The sequence below is a fragment of the Macrotis lagotis genome, chromosome 1 (genome assembly GCF_037893015.1).
Source record: "Macrotis lagotis isolate mMagLag1 chromosome 1, bilby.v1.9.chrom.fasta, whole genome shotgun sequence".
In the NCBI taxonomy this organism is placed as follows: Eukaryota; Metazoa; Chordata; class Mammalia; order Peramelemorphia; family Peramelidae; genus Macrotis; species Macrotis lagotis.
Window position 1 is genome coordinate 929,140,622 of NC_133658.1, and position 15,281 is coordinate 929,155,902.

A 15,281-nucleotide genomic window follows, 5' to 3' on the forward strand; every position below is an offset into this window, starting at 1 on the left:
AATCAATATTAATAAATGAGGGAATGCTGGATGAAGATACAGCATATAAATGCTATGGATTATTAATAGTATTAAAAATAATAGCATTTAGATAAACATTCATTATATTTAGAGGACATCATGCACAGGAATTTCTGGGTATCTTTTTATAACTAGGCTGAAACAAAAGTTCTTCTCTTATAAATTATTTGCATAAATTTTATCTTCACTAATATTTTTCCAAAATACACTCGGTTATGACCTTCATAACAAGGTTTTCCTACAATCAATGTTTTAGGGTCCTTCTTTCTATGTAAACATTCTAATTTCTAAGGACCACCTCCTTCATCCAAGTGCATGTCCCTATTTAGCCATTCCTAAGAGTTCACCCGACTATGAATATGCTGATTTAAAATGAACTCTGATGGAAAGTTTTCTCACCCTGACCTCATTTTGAGCTTGTCCCCAGGATGAATTTATTGATATCTAACAAACTGAAGATCTCATTTGAAAGCCATTGCTCATAAGATTTATATTCAGTATGAAATCACCAAAGGAAAATAAGAGTTGACTGTTATTGACTGGTTTACCACACCTTCTACATTAAGGTATTTTTGGTAGTGTGGATTCTCTTATGTTGATAAGCCAGGAGCTCCAAACAGATATCATTTATAAAGCTTCTTACTACTAAGCATTTTTTTGATGAACAAAGTTGGATTTGTTTGTGAAAGTCTTTCTGCCCTGATTGTATTCACGAGTTTTCTCTCCAGAGTGTATTCTTTTTTGTTTAGCAAAATCGGCCTTCTGTGCGAAAACCTTTCTATACTGATTACATCAAAATTTCCCAGAAGCACAGGAGTTCAATCTGAGAGTTTTTCCATACTATTTACATTTATAAGGTATTTCTCCAATGTGGGTTCTCTAATGCACAGAAACAATGGAGTTCAATATGGAAGTCATTACACACTAATCACATTTAGGTTTTTCTCCATTGTGATTTTTTATGTTGAACACAAACTTAGCCATGTCTAAAACACTTTTCACACTGATTGTAATTATAAGTCTTTCCCTCCTGTGTATTCTCTGATAAGAAAACAAGTTAGCTTCAGATTTTGAAATTCTTTTTGCAATGATTACTTTCACAAAGTTTCTCTGAATATAACAAGACAGTAGGCCCATCTGAAAGTTTTTTGATGTACAAGATCAAATGTGCTTATGTAAATCTTTCTTCATTGCCTCCTTCCATGTTTCTCTCGAGTGTGGATTTTCCGATGATTAACAAGATTAGAGTTAAAAGTGAAAATCTTTCCACAATAATCACATTCAAAAGGTTTCTCTCCAGTGTGGATTCTCTGATGACTAACAAGAGTAGTCTTGGAACTGAAATTCTTTCCACAAAGATTACATTCAATATTTTTCTCTCTAGTGTGGATATTCTGATGTTCAACAAGACTAGCTTTGAATGTGAAAGCCTTTCCACAATGAGCACATGCAAAAGGTTTCTCTCCAGTGTGGATTCTCTGATGATTAACAAAATGACTTTTCCTTCTGAAATTCTTTCCACAGTGATTGCATGCAAAAGGTTTCTCGCCAGTGTGAATTCTCTGATGAATAATAAGAGTAGTTTTGCAGCGGAATTTCCTTCCACAATGACTGCATTCATACGGTTTCTCTCCAGTGTGAATTCTCTGATGACGAACAAGACTAGACTTACAACTTAAAATCCTTCCACAGTGCTTACATTCATATGTTCTCTCTCTAGTGTGGATTCTCTGATGATTAACAAGACTCAACTTGTACCTGAAAGACTTTTCACAATGATTACATCCAAAAGGTTTCTCTCCAGTGTGAATTTTCTGATGTTTATTAACACTGGATTTACATGAAAAAGTCTTTCCACAATGATCACATGCATAAGGTTTCTCTCCAGTATGGACGTTCTGATGACTAAAAAGGTAGCTTCTGTATCTAAAAGTCTTCCCACACTGATTACATTCATATGGTTTCTCTCCAGTGTGGATTCCCTCATGACTAACAAGGTGGCTTTTCCTTTTAAAAGTCTTTCCACAATGACTACATTCATAAGGTTTCTTCCCAGTGTGAACTGTCTGATGAATAACAACAGAGCTTCTTTGTCTAAAAGTCTTCCCACATTGATTACATTCATACGGTTTCTCTACAGTGTGGGTTCTCTGATGACTAGCAAGACTAGACTTACAAATGAAAGTCTTTCCACATTGATTACATGCATAAGATTTCTCTCCAGTGTGGATTTTTTGATGCTCGGCAAGATGGCCTCTCTGTCTAAAAGTCTTTCCACAATGATTACATTGATAAGGTTTCTCTCCGGTGTGGACTCTCTTATGTATAGTAAGTTTGGAGCTATGACTGAAAGTCTTTCCACACTGATTACATTCATAAGTTTTCTCTCCAGCTTGGATTCTCTGATGTACAACAAGATGAGAGCTGCAACTAAAAGTCTTTCCACAGTGATTACACTCATAAAATTTCTTTTGTTTAATAAGGGATGATTTGTCACTGAAAGCTTTAGCACATTGTTGAGACTCCTGGAGAATCTCTCTGGTTTCAATATTCTGGTGGGAACTGAGGGATGACTGTCTCCTGAATGTATTTCCCCCTTGTTGCTTTTCACTATTATGAAATTTCCCATGGTGAATGAAGGATGATTGTTGTTTAAAGGATTTCCCACATTCATTGCATCTATAATGTTTCTTTTCATTGTCAGTTTTTTGGTGTTCATTGAGTTCTGAATTACAGCTGAAGACTTTCTCACTTGCATTACAGATAGATTGAGTTTCTCCAGTATGGTTGTTCTGAGGTCTCCTGAGATCTGAGTTCAAGCTGAGGGCCATCTCACTATGACATGTTTCCTTTTCAGGAGGTTTTTCATTAGACTCACCAACTTTTACCTGTTCAGTAATGGATTTCCTGTATTTTATATCCTGAGACCTGTTTCGTGACATCATTTTCATACACTTAATTTGAACAGAACATTGTCTGACACTCTTTCTCTCTTTATCAAAGTCCCACTGGCTCTTTTGTTTTTTCTTTATCTTGCTTTCAGACTCACAGATTTCTCTTATGTTGAGAGAAGAGTGGTCACTTTTCATCAACCTTTGATGATTCAATCCTTTCACAGAAATGCTTAACTCTGAAGCAGTCTTCTTCATTTCATGCCTGGTCTTTCCATCTGAAGGAAACAAAACATATAGAAGGGGAGACATGCACAAAAATACAAAATTTTAAATCTCTGAAATGACTGAATGGTGTTGAATATCTTAAATCTTTATCATCTGTTTGCAAAGGGAAAGACAAGAGTTTTCAAACTTAAATGGGCAGACTCAGTGATTTGAAAATGACATTAGTTCACATCTCCAGGCAGATTTAATATACAAAGAGTTTCAGAAACAACTGAATTCTCACTACAAACCTGTAATACAGACAAAACCAACATTCATATTACATAGCCTAGCTAGAGTCACGAAGCTCAGAATGACAGATATCTGACCAAACTTTCTGACACTGAGAAACTAGATGACTAAGCTACTTCTTTACATGGTAGTAGATCTGAGTGAGAGTCTCTAAGAACTTTGTCCTCTCTTCCAGGTGTTGTGATTGTTAGTTCTCTTCATATTAAAAACCAGGGACCCCATACCTCTAGAGACTACCTAAAATCAAGAACATCAGTCCTGAGAGACATGCAGCCACAGTCCTGCTTTTGACCTATCCCAGAAGAGGGACCACTATTGCACTTGCAATCTTTCTTAAATACCAGTTCTTTTATACTTTGTATTGGGTCATGCTTCTCCTTTGTTTCTCAACTGACCAGTTTTGATTCCTTCTCACATTCATTCTCTATAAATTTCATATGCCAAGTTAAGAAATAGTTTTGTTCTTGCATAGCAATTTTCTTTTTTGTTTTTGTTTTTGCAAGCAATGGGGTTAAGTGACTTGTCCAAGGTCACGCAGTTAAATAAGTAGGAAGTGTCTGAGGTCAAATTTGAACTCAGGTCCTCCTAATTCTTGAGCCAGCGTTCCAACCACTGTGTCACCTAGCTGCCCCTTCTGAAGCAATTTTCCATATTGTATCCTACTTTTTTTAATATTCAGAGCTATAAATATACTATTTGTAGCACATATACCAAATATTCATATCATTTCTTTACCTATCACATCTACATGATAGTTTAATTACCCCATTGATCCTTTTCATCTTTTGGTTTTTTGTTCCCAAATCTAAGAAAACAAAATCATTGTCAATCTTGTTTTATGTTTTTTGGTTTTTTTATTCATGTGAAGCATACTATATTCTGTTCTGGTCCATTACTGTTTCAGGGCAATTATAACCTTACCTTTGAATTCTTCTGATCCTTTATAGGAAAAATACAAGCCACAATCATTGTTAAAAACTCAATAAAAACTTCATCCACTTCCTATACATAGGGCATATTCAAAGGTTGATGAAGAATGCTCACTCATCTCAATTTAAGAGAAATCTGAGTCTGATCGCAAGATAAAAGACAGAAACAAGAGTCTGCATGACCTTGATAAGAGAAAGTCAGACAACATTCAGTCCTCATTAACTATATGAGAGAGACCCCTTCCAGGGTCTACTATTGTATTCTCAATCTTTCTTCAAATATCAGTTTTTTATACTTTCTATTGGGTCATGCTTCTCCATGGTTCTCTACTGTCCATTTCTGATCCATTATCACATTCATTCTCTGTAAATTTCATATTTAAACCAAGAAATAATTCCCTTCTTGTGTAGCAATTTTAAATATTGCATCTAACATTTTTTATATTCAGGGATATAGATATATTATTTATATATTCATATTATTTCATTACCTAGAATGAATATTTTTTTTGCAAGGCAATGAATGGAGTTAAGTGGCTTGCCCAAGGCCACACAGCCGGGTAATTATTAAGTGTCTGAGGCCGGATTTGAACTCAGGTACTCCCTACTCCAGGGCGAGTGCTCTATCCACTGTGCCACCTAGTTGCCCCTAGCACGAATATTTCAATTCCTCATCGACCCTTTTCAACTTTTGTTTTTTTCTGCTCATATCTAAGACCACAAATTGATTGCCAAACTTGTTTATTGTTTTCTTCTTTTTTATTCATGTGAGGCAAACTATGTTCTATTCTGGTCCATCATTGATTCAGGACAATTATCACTTTTTGAAAAGTTTATCTTTGAATGTTCTGCTCTCTTATGAGAAAAAGTGATCAATTTTGCAATAAACAAAAAAAATTCATCCATATTCTCTGCCCCAAAAAATTATCTTCTGCTGGGCCTATAGATTGTTTCCTTCTGTCATGAACTGTTCAATATGCTTAACTATTGGTCCTGTTGCAGCTTTTCCCATTTTGTGATTGATAAACTATCTAGGTCATTCTCCCAGCTTTCCAGGCTCATAAAAATGATATAATCCATTCCTCCTTATCATTCATCCTCATTAACTCTCATCCAGGCTGGCTAGGTGGTGCAGTGGAGTCAGGAGGCCCTGAGTTAGTATCTGACACTTCCTTACTGCATAACCTTGGTCAAGTCTCTTAACCCTCATTATCTCGCATCCAGGGCCATCTCCAATCATCCTGCTTCATTTCTGGATACTGGACCCAGATGGCTCTGGAGCACAATCCCCCTCACTCAAATCCAAGTCATGGCATTACCACCTCATGGTCTTATTCTAAAGGACAAACATTATGTCTCATCATACCACCCTACTAATCCTCCATGGTCAATCTTTAGGCGGTATTGCAAAAGCCTCTTACTTGATCTCAGTGCTTCAAGTGTCTCCTGAGATTAGTCAATCCTCTATCTGACTGTCAAATTCATCTTCCTAAAGCTCATATGTGACTTTTCAACAAACTGGAGTGGTTTCTTAGTACCAGAATGAAATCTACAATTCTCTATTGGGCTCTTAGGTCTCTTCATCATCTGTCTCTCACATACCATCCCAGTCTTCCCTCCTCTTACTCCCCCACCTCCACATAGGCTATACCATGCTCATCCTCAGTGAAACGCCTTCACTGAGGATGAACATGGCGTCAAGGGCAGCTACTGTGCTGATGGTAATTTCTTCAATTTCAACAGACTACAAGCCAAGACCAAAGTGGAGGGAGTTTTGGTTCATGATCTTCTGATATATTATTTGTAGATGATTATGCCCTCAATGCAGCCTCTGAAGCTGAAATACAACAAAGTATGAATCAATTATCTCCTTAGATTCATTTTAGACCAACAATGAACACCAAGAAAACCCAGGTGCTCCATCAGCCAGCACCACACCATCCAGATGGGGAACCATCGATGACAGCAAATGGAGAAGTTTTGAGTACTGTGGGCAAGATTGCTTACCTTGGCAGTGTCCTTTCCAAGAAGGTGCAAAATGACAATGAGGTTGACTCATGCATTACCAGAGCTAGCTCAGGATTTGGGAGGTTCCAAAAGAAAGTGTGAGAGAACAGGTATTAGACTGACCACCAAACTGAAGGTCTACAGAGTCATTGGGCTGGCCTTATTGCTCTATGTCTGTGAATCCTGGATGTCTACCAGCTCCATGCCAACAAACTAAATCTCTTCCATTAAACCTCCTTAGGAAGATTGTGAAGTTCATCACATATTGAGGTCCCTTCTCGGGCTACACTGCCAAATATTCAGAAGTTACCCCAGAGAGTGCAACAATGATGGGCTGGTCAGGTTATTTGAAGGGCAAGAAAAAGCTTGCCTAAAAGACTATTTTTATGGAAAAGTTACATGGCACAAGTGCTCATTAGGAGGTCAAAAGAAGGGATCTCTCAAGAACTTTAAAATTGATTATACAGCATGGCAGATGGTGGCACAAGACTGCCCAGCTGATGTGCCCTCATCAGTGAGGGTGCTATACCCCATGAGGAAGGAAGAATTGAGATAGTTCAAAGGAAACATGTCATATTTGAGAGTAAGTATCATGTTCACTTGGACTATTTGTGGCCAACTTGTGGTAGAGCATTCCAAGTTCATATTGTTCTGATCAGCCATAGTCAAATCCATTGTAATTTCTCTCCAACATAGAGATGTCATTCTGGTCTTCTTCAATAACAAAGGATGAAACAACCAACCGACATACACTAAAAACCAGTAGCAAAGCCCTCCCTTCAAATTTTTGAACTGAACAAACCATCACAAGGATCCATGGATTTTTCCTGGCTGCCTTTCATCCTTAGAAGTTTCCTCCTAGCTTCTCCAAAGCCCACCTTCCATGAGAACCTTTTCCCATTTAAAAAAAAAATTATTTAAGGCAATGGGATTACGTGACTTGCCCAAGGTCACACAACTAGGTAATTACTAAGTGTCTGAGGCCGGATTTGAACTCAGGTCCCCCTGACTCCAGGGCCAGTACTCTATCCACTGCACTACTTAGTTGGCCCAAGGAGCTTTTCGACTCCTTCTTAATCTAAGTGCCTTCCCTCATGGAACTAGCTCTGATTTATCCTATATATAATGTTTTCCATTTAATTCAGTCCAAACTCTCTTTCCCTCTGCTCTCTGAGCTCTTTGACAGTATGGGATAGGCCTTGTCTTTCTCTGAATCACCAATACTTAGCACTTACCCTGAAACATTGTTGGATGGTTGGTTCTTGTCCTTTTTTATCAAAAAGGACTAAAATGACTTCATTATGGTAGAGACTAGTTACAGTGTGTCCTGTGTGACTGATCAGACCAACATAAACTCCTCTACCACAGGTCCAGCACAACTGATCTAGAACTGAACTGGGGTCTCTAAACTTGTACATCTCATGCTTCCTTTGAGTTGTTTCCATTTTGCCTTGCTCATAGAGCACAGCAAACTCTCTGATGAGGGTATACCATGCTGGCCAGTGTCTCTCATGCTGCCCAATCAATTCCAAAGTTCTTAGGTGAGACCTTGAATGTGTCCTTGTATCACTGTTTCTGCCCTAAAGTATGAGTTCCCTTACCCTGTGTGAGTTCCCCCATAAAGCCCATAAGTTTGTTGGCAAGCTTTTGCTTGACCTTCAGACTATGTGACCAGCCCATCATAGTTGTGATCTCTGTGGTAACTTCTGAATTCTTGGCAGTTCACTCAAGAAAGACCTCAATGTCTGGTATCTTCTCTGCCAGCCTATCTTCAGAATCTTCCTAAGACAATTTAATGGTAGAGATTCACTTTCCTGGCATGAAGTTGGTAGATTGTCCAGGTTTCACAGGCACATAGCACTGAGGTCAGCACAATGACTCTGTAGACCTTCAGGTTGGTAATTAGTCTATTCCACCTCTCTCCAATACTTTCTTTAGGAACCCCTAGTTACTGAGCCAGCTCTGACAAAGTATGTGTCAATTTCATTGTCAATGGGGACCTCCCCGGAAAGAGCTGCTAAGTGAAGTGAACTTGCCCACAGCACTCAAAACTTCATTTGCTGTGATAGATGGTTCCACAAATGGATGGTATGGTGTTGGCTGATGGACCACTTGGGTTTTCTTGGTGTTCATTGCTAAGCCAAAATTAGCACAAACAGAAAATTGATCCATACTTTGATTCCTTTCAGTTTCAGAAGCTGTATTGAGGGCACAATCATCTACTAGCAGAAGATCATGCATCCACACTCCCTCCACTTTGGTCTTGGCTTGGAGCCTTTTCAAGTTGAAAATTTTACCATCAGTGAGGTAACTGATCTTTTTTTTTTAAGTTTTTGCAAGATAAATGGGGTGAAGTGATTTGCCAAAGGTCACACAATTAGGTCACTATTAAGTGTCTGAGGCCGGATTTGAATTCAGGTCCTCCTAACTCCAGGGCCAGTGCTCTATCCACTGTACCCCCTAGCTTCCCCGAGGTAACTGATCTTGATCCCATGTTTAGCATTTCCTAAATGCTTATTGACTTGAAAAGAATCTAAAAATCACTTGCATTACACAACCTGAGTTCTTTCTAGATATCTGCAGGATAAGTCCATGATCCAAAGTTCTAAATGGTGAATTCTATAGGGCCATAGTCTTCCCTGGAAGGGAAGTAAAAGGCCATGCCATCCATTTCCTTCATTTAACAGATGGTGACACTGAGCTTCAGAAGTCCAGTGACTTGCCCAGGATTCCACTACTAAAAAGATCTCAAAAAGATGAGCAATCAGGTCTTCCTGCCCCCAAGTCTAGCATTTTCCCTTCCCTGTAATATGTAGCTCTCTTTTCTCATAATAGCCCTCATGACCTTGCTTCCATTTAACACACCTGGGTAGGAGGTTCTGCGGTCTTTTCGCTTCAGCAGGCAAGGTCCTTCACCTTTCTCCAAATGGGAGATCAAATCTTCTCTTGGAAGTGGAACACCTGGGAGTGAGAAATAAAAGGAAAGAGGATGGAGAGACATGTACAGTGTGGCTCTCTTCAGGAAAGAGGCCATGGAGTAAGGGTCACCCAATGGTTTCAAGGGTACCTCAAGTATCATTTTCATGATATTTATTTTTGGAGTTTTGTAGGGAATGGGAAGAAGAGCATTCAGAAGCAGAAAAATCCTTCTTTCATAGAAGGATTGAATGATTCCATAGATTACCTCATCTAGAAATTAAAAGGTAGTTGGGCCTGAGGGGGTGACTAGGTGGCACAGTGAATAGAGCACCGGCCCTGGATTCAGGAGTACCTGAGTTCAAATCTGGCCTCAGACACTTTCACTTAACCCCATTGCCTTGCAAAAATCTAAAAAGAAAAAAGAAAAGAAAAGAAAAGGAAAAAGCTCTAAGTCCATTGCTGGCCACACTTTGGTCAATATAAATGCTCACCTCTTTCACTTCCTTTTCCACCATTTGTGCTAAAATGTAGGGGAGATATGAAGGAGGACCAAGGGCACAATTCTCTACTAGATGGCTTTTGAGAAGAAGAGGAAGAACAGGGAGCAACAACTTTAGACTTCTGTTAATGTTCCAAAGACCAGACTCATGCCAGAGGGGAAGGGATTTTCCAGCACTGCCCATTTCCAAATAAAGTTGCCAGAGCAGTTTTCAGGGATTTGGCAGAAAAATTTCATTTTCAGGAATAGATCAGATTACATACAACTTCTGAGTCTAATTCCAAGTTTCAAATTCTCCAGGACTGGTTTGATCTTTGATTTCAGGCTCCCTAGAACCAGCGAGAAGTGGCTTCAGGGGCAACAAAAGAAACCCAAGCTCCTTTTTACACAGGGAAAAGACCTTTTCCAGGAAAACCAGGCAGCAGGAGGACCCTGGCTCTTGGACACGGGAGCCATTCTTGGACACTTTGGCCTTTCTAAGAAAGATAAATGCTCCAAACCCTGCATGTGGAAGGGAATGAAGACAGTTTCCTTGAGAGTAAATTCAGTTAAAAGGGGAAGTATCCTTACCCACAGAGAGCAGGTTCCTGGCAGTCTCCATCATGACCTCCTTGTACAGCTCTCTCTGAGGATGGTCCAAGAGGCCCCACTCCTCTGGGGTGAAGTCCACAGCCACATCCTTGTATGTTACCAAGTCCTATACCATCAAAAGTGATAGGACTCAGAGATGAACGAGACTGCAGACTGCATCTAGTCCTGCACTTATCAATGTAAGGAAGAAACTGAAGCAGAAAGAAAGGACTGATCCAAAGTTCCTACACTCTTGAATTTCAGAGTCAACACATCAATCCACAGCCAGGAAAAGTTCAATTTAATTCTAGGTTGGTTTTTTAAATAATTGCAGTTGGAATAATGCTGAGAAATGAATTAATATCAATATTTTTTCCTAGGGAATCAGAGAAGATATGTCTCCAGTCAGAAATATAGAAGTATCACTATAGGAGAAGAAGAAAAAAGTGATATGAAATAACTTTTATTAGAATAAACAGAAATGAGATATTATATGGATTTGGTGAGATATCAGAAGATACTGTTTATTTGGGAGGAACGTAAGGGAGAAGTTTGCAGAGATGACTAAAAAGAGAGTAAACAAAAAGTTCACCACAATCTGGACTGAAGGAAGTGGTATTGAGATTGTTTTCAGGCAAGGAAAAAAGAGGACATCTATTCTCCTTGGGGGTGGCTAGGTGGGGCAGTGGATAGAGTGCGGGCCCTGGAGTCAGGAGTTCCTGAGTTCAAATCTGGCCTCAGGCACTTAACAATTACTTAGCTGTGTGGCCTTGGGCAAGCCACTTAACCCCCTTGCCTGGCCAAAAATACACAAACAAATAAATCTCCTGCCTTTTGCTTTCATTTCTTAATGTAATCTATTTCTTAATTTTGACATTTAAGTATATATAAAAAAAAGAGAGACAAAGGGAAAGGAAGTTTTGTTCATTTATTAATATAGGAAACATTTTACTAACCAAGATTGGGGTTTGATCTAATTCATGAGAAGGACATTTCTTATGAGAAATAAAGGATCTCACAATAGCCCTAGAATGCTGGGACTTGGGAGACCAAGAATCATGAGAATAAGGTAAAAAGGTAGATTGAAAATGACCAAAGGGGGAAGATTGGTCAGATCTGAAAATATGATGCTATCTGGAAGTGGTCACCATTTCTCTATCCCACTAAATGTTTGGTCATCATGCTAAGAATCTGAGGGTCTTCCATCTCATTTTGTTCCATGGACCTCATCTAATGATGTGACACTCAAGAGTTTCTATTCTTTTGGAATTCTATTTATTTTGTCATCATTTTGATTTCTTCTTTAAGACAATAAATTTATATTCTTATACTTTAATTGTAACTTCCTTTATTATTTATCTGTTGTTCCTGTTGGAATTGATTTATTTTTCCCAACTTCTTTTGAGATTCCCAATAATCTGCATCATTTCCCTTTCCCTAGAGTCTCTTCGGTAAGTATTCTTCACTTCATAGCATTTATTCAGCATGTCTCCTCACTGAGGAAGGCAATCATTTTCTTGATTGTGAATTTGTTCCCTAAGTCACTGTCATCAGAAACTTCCAAACTTCTTTCCTTCTCCATCCTCCCACTTCCTTCACCACTGAGGGATGGGGCCATGAACTGTCATTTAAGGAGAAAACCCTGCTGACCCATCCCATTTCTCTCATGGCTACAGTACTTTGGGACTTGATCTGATCCATGACCAAGCCTCTCCTTCTGACTCAGGCTCAGGCCTTTCCAATGACTGTCTCTCTTGCTGGTAAGATCCTCCCTCCTCCCCTGATCCTCCTGGCTTCCTTCACATGTCACCTCAAATCTCACCTTCTGAAAATAAATTTCTTCTGGTAGCTGCATCTGCTAAAACCTTCCCTCTCCAGAATGCCTCCCATCTGGGAGCTACTGGAGGGTAGGGGCTGGTTTTTCCTTCCTGTGTGACAGAGTTGAGTTTCTTTCGAATCTCTCAGTGGGACTCCATGGATCCACAGAGGAATGTAATAGCCCCTGGCCTAAAGGAGCCAGTTTCAGTTTCTAATCCTTGAGACAGTAAAGGACAAGGTCTGGGGGAGCCTTCAGGGTTCTGCTCCAGGTCTGTCCAGGAAAGACCAAGTGTGAGGGGGGCTGGGGAGAATGAGTGAATGTGGAGTGAAATGATCAACTTTATGACTGGACTGTAATGAGGGGAAACTTCAAAACCAAGCTGGGGAGACCAACAATTTCAGTTTGGGAAGGGGCAGGGCGTTAGGGCTGTAGATGCCAACGTGCCAGTGAAGAAGTCCAAAACACAGGAGGAGAGAGGAGGGCCGTGATGCAACTTTATAATATATTCGTATAGAATTAATCTTTCTGTAAGCTACTGCCAGCATAGCCAATCCTCTCCTGTCTACAGCAATGGCCTCTTTGGCTGACATTGGTCAAGCCTGTGGACAGAAGGCACTCACCTGGCCTGGGGGCCTGTGGTTCCCAGGGGCCATTCCCTCTGGCTCCAGATTCCCAGCTTGGATCTGGCCTGGGTCCTCTGCAGACTGATCTGGGGAGGGAAAAGGATTGCAGAGAAGGAGTTCTCTCTTTCTGGGCAAGAGGCTGGCCTGAAAGGATTTACCGAGGGTGAGGCCCCAGAGGAATGACAAAGACCCAGACCATGCCCTAAGGGAGAGACTCAGAACCAGAGTGGGAGGAAGGTAAGAGGGAGGGTCAGGCTAGCAGATGAATTCAGTTTGGAAAGGGAGATTCCTCCCCTCCCTTCCCCCCTCCTCCTGGGTCCCATCCCAGGGAAGCAGAGGCCGGGATAAGGAAGGTTCTGGGAGTCAGCATACTGTAAGAAAGTTGGGGAGAGAAGAGGGGCCATTTGGTGATTAAAAGGGAACCTGGAGAGGGTGTCTGGCCCTGAAAAAGAAGGGTCCTGAGCCCTGGGGTCTAGCCAGGAGCTGGGAGGACTCCCTGGGTCCCTCTTTGGAGCTTAGGTTTGGAGGCTGCTTGTCTGCACCACTGAAGTTATCCTGATTCAGGGGAGCAAATGACTGGGATCTGATAGGGAGGGAGGATGAGACCCAGTTAAAGGTGACCAGGAAGAAACACTGATGCTGGGGCCCAGGTAGCTCCGGGGGGGGGGGGGGGGGGGGCAAGCAGGGAGGATTTCAGGGCTCTTGGCGAAAACCTGAAGTTTGGAAAAGGGGGTAAGGAGATAAAACACACAGGACCTGATAGGAAGGAAGGGAGGCTGAAGGCAGCACTCCCAAGGGGAGCTCTGAAGGGCAGGCAAGTGGGCCCCACTCAGGACTGTTTGCGATGTGGAGGGGAGCCTGGAGAAGAGGCAGCAAGGGGGAGCCAGCCTTGGGAATGAGAGGGCCCTGGGGGCCTAGAGGGGGCAGCAGGGGGCAGAAGGGGAAGAAGAGAGCCAAAGGGAAGTTGTGGCAGCAACCCCCGGGGGGTGACCTACCTGGGGCCTGCAGGGACAGGACTGGCACCCAGAGGGCGGCTCAAACTCAGCTCCAAGAGAAAGGGGAAGATCAGTGCCAAGGGAGGAAGGCCCAGAGACCTCAGCTCCAAAGGAACTCTACTCAGAAGGCAGTGCCCCCCAATTCCCCCCACCCCCAGGTCCAAAGGAGGAAAGCAGCTCAGCCTCAGCTCACAGCACTCCCCTTCAGGGGCTGTTCATTCTGGGTGGGCCCTCCCAGGTCCTAGAGCCCCACCCCAGCCAGTACCTAATCCACGGATCCTCTGATCCTTCCAGACTCTCCTCCCCAAGCCCTGCCCTCCAGCTTGTGGAGTATCTGGACCCCTATAATAACCCTTTCCTATCTCAAAACTCCTCCCAGGATTTATGGAGAACATTTTTTGTCTTTTTGTCTTTAGATAACTTTGATTTCTTCTTCTGAAGATTGCCTGTGCTCATCTGTTGACCATTTATCAAGTGGGAAATGACTTATATTATGAATCTGACTCACTTCTCTGTTTCAGAAATAAGGGCGGCATCAGAGACTGGCTGTAAAAATTGTTGCCCAGTTTTCTACCTTCCTTCTAATCATTGCTGCAGCGGTTTGGTTTGTACAAAACCTTTTCGATTTAATGTAGCCAAAATTATCTACTTTGCATTTTATAATGCTCTCTAGCTCTTGTTAGGGCAAAATTCATCCTCCTTACACCTGACAGATAGATTATTCCTTGTTCTTTTTACTGGCTTCTGGTATCACCTTTTATGTCCAAATCGTGAACCATTTTGACCTCATTTTGCAATAGTCTATGAGATGAGGTCCGTGGTTATTCCGAAGGAAAAAAAAGCACCAGGAAGGCTATCAAACATTTAAAGATCAGGTAATTCCATAATTTAAAAAATCATTTGGAATAATATCCAAGGTAAGGATTCTACCAAACTTTTTATGAAACAAATAGAATAGTTATAACTAAACCAGGAAATATAATAATAATCAATATTATATATAATATTACATAGTATAAATATAATAATAAAAACAGTAATATCAGCAAACAAAAAAACAGAGAAAATGCTACAGATCAATTTCTTTAATGGACATGGATGCCAAAATTCTAACTAAAAGACTAGTTGGAAGATGACAAAAACATATTAAAATATGATACATCATGACCAAGTGGAATTTAGACCATGGATGCTGGGATGGGGGTTTAACATAAGGAAAATTATTAACATGATTCACTACATCAATAACAAAAGTTTTCTAAAAATCAAAAATGAACAGATGCAAGAAAGCTTTTGATAATGTATAGCACTCATTTCTAAGATCTGAAAGTATGCCTTTTAATGGATTGCTCCTTGAAGTGATAAAAAGTTATTTAAAACCATTAGCAAGCATTATTTATAACAGAAAAATAAACCAGAAGCCTTCCAGTTGGATCAGTTATAAAACAAGGATGCCCACTGTATCCATAATTATTCAATATTGTATTGG

At 40.6% G+C, this 15,281-nt stretch overlaps 1 protein-coding gene across 1 annotated transcript; it reads right to left on the reverse strand.

The window, feature by feature from the left end:
- Window positions 1-970: 970 nt before the first annotated feature.
- Window positions 971-12,861, reverse strand: LOC141492966 (uncharacterized). The gene is made up of 4 exons (XM_074193751.1): window positions 12,795-12,861; window positions 10,356-10,482; window positions 9,233-9,328; window positions 971-3,190 (listed from the first exon to the last, which is right to left on the reverse strand). The coding sequence occupies exons 1-4, from the start codon at window positions 12,825-12,827 to the stop codon at window positions 1,209-1,211; spliced, it is 2,238 nt and encodes a 745-aa protein (XP_074049852.1). The 5' UTR covers window positions 12,828-12,861; the 3' UTR covers window positions 971-1,208.
- Between the last annotated feature and the right edge of the window lie 2,420 nt (window positions 12,862-15,281).

Excerpts from the sequence above, each read along its gene's own strand:
- LOC141492966 (XM_074193751.1), bottom strand. The coding sequence starts at position 12,827 with ATGGCCCCTGGGAACCACAGGCCCCCAGGCCAG. Across the intron at positions 9,329-10,355 it reads CAGGAACCTGCTCTCTGTGG|GTGTTCCACTTCCAAGAGAA; the intron begins GTAAGGATACTT and ends TCTCACTCCCAG. Across the intron at positions 3,191-9,232 it reads CCGCAGAACCTCCTACCCAG|ATGGAAAGACCAGGCATGAA; the intron begins GTGTGTTAAATG and ends TGTTTCCTTCAG.